This window comes from Chinchilla lanigera, unplaced genomic scaffold, assembly GCF_000276665.1.
Source record: "Chinchilla lanigera isolate Chin_1 unplaced genomic scaffold, ChiLan1.0 scaffold00021, whole genome shotgun sequence".
NCBI lineage: Eukaryota > Metazoa > Chordata > Mammalia > Rodentia > Chinchillidae > Chinchilla > Chinchilla lanigera.
Genome location: NW_004955422.1, coordinates 25,004,391 through 25,010,390, shown reverse-complemented (window position 1 = coordinate 25,010,390; position 6,000 = coordinate 25,004,391). Strand labels below are relative to the sequence as shown.

Below are 6,000 nucleotides of genomic sequence, written 5' to 3'. Positions count from 1 at the left end.
GGCCCACCCACCGGGAGCCAGCAGGCAGAAAGCTAGCCAGCCCGAAGGCTGGCGCTCCCCGCCCACAGCTCCCTGTGCGCCGGAAGCATCCCTGTGTTTTTTCTATACTTAAATATCTGTGACAAACCAGGACGAGTATTGGTTCAGTGTCCTTTCTCCTGTACCCAAACAGATCCTAGGTCTCCTTTCTCCTTCCCTCTTTCCCTCCCTCCTTTCCTTTCTTCCCTTCATTTTTTTTTTTGTGGTACTAGGGATTGAACCCAAGGCTTTCTCACTAAGCTAAATCTCCAGGCTCCTTGCTCCTTCTTTTCTTAAGACAGGATCTTACTGCCCAAGCTAGATTATCACAGTCTTGCCTCAGCCTCCCAGAGTGCTGGAATTAAGGTACAGACTACCACACATGGCTTTTTTTTGCCCTTTTGAGATAGGGTTTCACGTGGGGCCAGGGATATAGCTCAGTGGCACAAGCACCTGCCTGAGATAGAGTGTCACTACAGCCTAGGCTGGCCTTGAATTGCCCCGGTCTTCCTGGAATTATAGGCAGGCATCACCATGCCCAGCTTAGGAGTGCTGCTCTCAAGCTACATGATTTTGAGCCTACCTCTTTGAGACTCTCCTCCCCTGTAAGCTGGGGGCAATGAGAATAACTAATGTGAATTAAATGAGATGATATAGATTAATTGCTGAATATAGTGTGTAGTATGTCGTAGGCCATCTACAAATGGTTCACCTTCATCACTACATGACTAATTTGATAAAGAGTGGTAAACCGTAGCTGCTGAGACAATGGGAAGCAGGATGTGTGGGAGTGAATGCACCTTGGTGGGGCCCATCCTTAGTGATGGCACCAGTTTTTTAGGACTGCCTGTTTTCTGGAGTTCAGTCCCAAACTGTCTCCAAACAAATCTCTCACTTTTGGTTGGCACCTTTTCCCCTGCTCTTGCAAAGGCCCAGGACATAGTATTTTGTTTTCTTGTTTCTTGAGACAGTGTCTTAGTATGTAGTTCAGGCTGGCCTTGAACTCGGGTATAACATACTGTGTAGTTTTCCAGCCCTGAGGGCGGGTTGTTAAAGATTCATTGTCTTTTTGTTGTTGTTGTTGTTGTTGTTGTTTTCCGGTACTGGGAATCAAACTCCTGACCTTACCCTTGCCAGGCAGGCGCTGTGCCACTGAGCTAAATCTCCAGCCCCTAGATAGATTGATTGATTGGTTGATTGGTTGATTTGTACTGTGGATTGAACTCAGGGCCTTTACTCTGAGCTACATCCCTATCCCTTTTTCTTTCTTTGATTTTGAGACAGGATCTTGCTGAGTAATGAAATCATCTAGGCTGGGCTCAGACTTACGATTCTTCTGCCTCAGCCTCCCAGAGTGCTGGGATTACAGGCATGGGCCACCACATGGTGGCTTTTCTCTCATTTATAAAACAAAAATTGTGCCAGGTGTGGTAGCACACACCTCTAATCCCAGCAGAGGAAGGCTAAGGCCAGAGGATCAGCAGTGCAAGCCCAGCCTGGGCAGCTTACTGAGACCCTGTCTCAGAAAGACAGTGTGGGCACAGGAGGTGCTATGGATGTCCAGCTGAGGGCAAAGACCTTGGCATTCAAACCTCAGTATCCTACCAGGCATAGTGGCACGTGCCTGTGATCACAGCTCTTGGGAAGCTGAGACAAGGGAGTCATGATTTTAAGGCCAGCCTGGGCTGCATAGTGAGCTCAAGGCCAGTCTGAACTACATAGTAAGACCCTATCTCAAAAACCAAACATCCAAAAAAAAAATCCCCAGTGCCCCAGTACCGCTGGCTAGCTAGCTACCTAAATTGTGCCCATGAGCACAATTAATGCCCAGCATGAGCCCTTCCAGTCTTTCCTAAGACCACCAAACTTGGATTTAAACACCTTTGTTTCTGCAACTTCACGTCCTACTGAGTGTTATATAACCCCAGGAAGGCAGGCCCTTTTCCCCTGTCATCCCCACTCCTTGATTCTGTAGTCCTGCTCTGGCCCAGCTCATTTGAGTCTCGGGAGTGGCATTTCCAGCTTCCATCAGTACTCTGCAACTAGAGCCACTAAATCCAAAACCTAAGTTCTGTCAGAAAGAGGTGGCTGGCTTTGGCTGCATCCCAAGATTTCTGGCAAGAAATAAGGAAGTGGCCACAACTTGGCCAAGTCCAGAACTGTATTTTGTGGGAAATGCAAGAAAAACCTTCTGTTTTTCTTCACTCTCTGCCTCTGTTGTAGAAGCCATTGTACTCCCAGGCTTGAAGCCTTTACTCGTACACTTCAGGCTTGAAGTTTACCTCCTTACTCGTCCGCTTGCCCACTCCCTCAAACTACACTTGCTCCCATGTCCTAAAATGTGTGGTGCCCCCAGGTCTACCCGGCCTTCCTCACCCATGCTGCTTCTGCTCACACGAAGTCCATGTGCTCATGAGCTAGACTGCCTTCACTCTCTCCCCACCTTGCTGACACAGCCTGGGCTCCACTGCACTGCTTGCACTGGCCTCCCTCGTCCATGGTGGGAACCTGTTCTCTTCACATGTTCTTTTGGCACTGGGGGGTTGAACTCTTGGCCTTGTGCACAGGAAGCACACGCCCTGCCACAGAACTGTACTCCAGCCTTGGCATTTTTCCATCTCTGCCTTCACATGGGATGTGGCCTGAGACACACAGCACCCGCTTAGAGTGGGTGCAGTAACTGGAAAGACCACTAGACAGTCTTGATCATTTCATTTGAAAAAAAGAAAAAAGTCTTGATTGCTTCATGATTTTTTTTTTTTTTTTTTTTTTGAGACCAGCCTCACTCTGCAGTTCAGGCCGGCCTTGATCTCACTTTGTAGCCCAGGCTAGTCTCAAACTTGCAATGACCCTCCTGCTTTAGCCTCCCAAGTGCTGGGGAGGTGAAAATGTTGGAAGTACATTGTGTACAAGTCTAAATCTGCCCAGATAAAACCTACTCACCTGTGTAATCAGAATACACTAATGAAAACAGGTGTAAAACAAAAAAAAGAAATAGTGGGGGAGGCTTCCCTGGGGATGTCCACAGACTTCAGGTTTCAACTTTACTTTTTTTTTGTTTGTTTGGTTTTGTATTTTTGAGACAGGGTCTAGCTGTGCAGTTCAGGCTGGCCTTGAGCTTACTTTGTAGGCCACGCTGGTCTCGAACTCCCAAGGATCTTCCTGCCTCAGCCTCCTGAGTGCTGGGATTATAGGCTTGTACCACCATGCCCAGCTGTTGCTATTTTTTGTCCCTATTAAGTGATGGGCTGAGGGGAATGACTGTCAGGTTCACCTGATCAAGTACAATGGAAGACACAGACATCCAGAATGGTCTCCCCTTAGGAACTGTGCTGGGGCCCGTGCTGTTGCTTGTTTTACTAGGTCATAAAGAAGTAGTTTAATATATTTGGCCCACAGCAGCCCCTCGTCTGGGGCTATTCGGAAGGCCATGTCTGGTGTAGGTTCTGTTCGGGGTGGCTCAGTAGCCATTCTGCCTTACCTCAGGGAGCCTGGGGAACATCAGTATATGTTATTTGTTATGATACTAGAGCTCTAGCCCAGGGCCCTCCTACGCAAGTACTTTACCACTAAGCAGTAGTTTTGTTTTCTGAGAGTCTTGCTCCATAGTTCAGACTGGCATTAAACTCATTCTGTAGCCCAGGCTGTCCTCGAATTCACAGCGATCCCCCTGCCTCAGTTTTCCAAGTGCGGGGATTATGTGCATGTGCCACCATGCCAGCTTCACTAAGCTATACTTTAAGTGTTGGTTGCTTTTGCTGGGAGACCCAAAATAGTCATTCCTGCTTTAAATCTTTTAATTCATCCAGGTGAGCTGTTTTTGAGGACTTAGGCGTTTTCATGGGTTTTTTTGTTGTTGTTTTTTGTTTTTTTTAAGATGAGATCTCACTATGTAGTTCAGACTAGCCTTGAACTCACTGTGTCAAATTCTCAGCCATCCTGCCTCAGCCTCCCCAGTGCTGGGACTGCAGGTGTGCACCACCACACTTGCTCCTGATGCCATATTCTTCAGCCTCCCCATTGTATAGATGAGGGAACTGAGACGCCTGTGAAGAGATTTGCACAAGGTCTCGTAACAGTGAAGCAGAGCCACCTTCCCGAGCTTGAAGCTTTTCTCTCTCCAGGTCACCCCTGCCTGGTGGGAGGCACATGCAAACAATGACCTGTGGAACACAGAACATGCTCTGATAGCTCAGCGGTCTGGCAGGGCTTGGAGCCTGCTAAGGTTACAGGTTGTGTTTGGTGTCTGTCCTCCGTTGCTCCAGATTCTGCCTGATCAATGCAGGAGTCCTGTACCTCTACTTCAGCAGCTACCTACAGATTGACGAGGAAGAATATGGCGGCACGTGGGAACTCACAAAAGAAGGATTTATGACATCTTTTGCCTTGTTTATGGTATGTACCTGGTAGTTCTGCAGCAGGTTCTGTTCCTTTATGAGCTGTCACTCGTGCAAGGAAAGCCAGTGATTGAGTTCAGCTACGTGGTTGAGGTGTCATTTTTGTTCAGAAGGCTCATGAGGCTGGAGTGATGCCCTCTTTTGAACGAGGCTGTCCCAAAGGATGTGGTGAGAGACCCTGTACAGTCTCTACTAATGTGCAGCTCCAGGGCCCACTGCCAGCTTCTTTATCTGACACTAATGTGAGGGCCTGGCTACGTATTAGAAACTGGGAAATATGTAATACACTTCAGCTGTTACAAAGTTATTTGTAATAGCTTAAAAGTACAAATAGCCGTCCCCTGATATAGAATGTTATTTGACCATACATACCACAAGCTTGAAAACGTTTATGCTAAGTGGAAAAATCCAGATACAAAAAACCATGTATTAGGGGCCGGGGATCTAGCTCAGTGGCACAGGCGCCTGCCTGGCAAGTACAAGGTCCTGAGTTTGATTCCTGATACCAAAAAAAAAAAAAACCAAAAAACAAAAAAGTGTATATTAAAGTCAGGCCTAATGCTGTAATGTCAGCACTTGGGAGGCTGAGGAAGACTAAAAGTTCAAGCAGTTTAGGGCAGGCCTGTTTCAAAATAATTTTTTTTTTTTTCCAAAATAAATTTTGAAAAGGGCTATGGGAGTATAGCTTAGTAAATAGGATCTAGGTTCACTCCCCAGTTCAATCACTGTTTATGTGTTTGTTCATTTGTTTGTTTGTTTTTTCCAGTACCAGGAATCAAACTCATGACCTTGTGCTTGCCAGGCAGGCACTGTGCTGCTGAGCTAAATCCCCAGCCCCTGTTTATGTGAAATGTCCTAAAATAGGCAAGTCTATAAAGATAGAAAGATTAGTGGTTTCCAGTGGTTGAGGGAAGGGAGAAGTAGGAAGTAATAACTACTTGATCACGGGAACAGGCTTTCTTTTTGGAGTGCTATTTTGGAATCAGTGTTTATACAGGCACAACTTTGTGAATATACTAAAAATTTCTGACGAGGTGTGGTGGTGCATGCCTGTAATCCCAGTATTTGAGAGGTTGAGGTAGGAAGATCACCCTAAGTTCAAGGCTATCCTAGGGTACATACATAGTGAGTTCAGGTCCAGCCTAAACTACGTAGTGAGACCCTACCTCAAAACAAAATAAAAAATTCTAGAGCCGGGCGTGGTGGCTCACACCTATAATCCCAGCACTCGGGAGGCTGAGGCGGAAGGCTTATTGCAAATTTAAGACCAGCCTGGGCTACAAAGTGAGCTCAAGGTCAGCCTGCACTGCATAGCGAGACTCTGTCAAAAAAAAAAAAAAAAAAAAATTCTAAATTGTATACTTTTAAAAAGGGTAAACTTTATAAAATGTGAATTATATTTCAGTTATTCAAAAATTATGAGCTGGCCACAGTGGCACGTGCCTGTACTCCCAGCTGCTTGGGAGGCTAGGGGTGAGTTTGAGGCCAGCCTGCACAGCATAGCAAGTCTCCCACAAAATAAAAATTATACCCATACCCATATGTGTGCAGAGCCTATCCCAAAGAAATAAACACTGAGCAGCGG

The 6,000-nt window shown here is 46.5% G+C and overlaps 1 protein-coding gene across 1 annotated transcript in view; it reads left to right on the top strand.

Moving 5' to 3' along the window:
* The window catches only part of LOC102022094 (chromosome unknown open reading frame, human C20orf24), a 14,186-nt gene that overhangs the window by 6,990 nt on the left and 1,196 nt on the right, over positions 1-6,000 (top strand). The window contains exon 3 of the mRNA XM_005384737.2: positions 4,284-4,413. Coding sequence (XP_005384794.1) covers positions 4,284-4,413 — 130 coding nt within the window. The remainder of the gene's footprint in view (positions 1-4,283; positions 4,414-6,000) is intronic.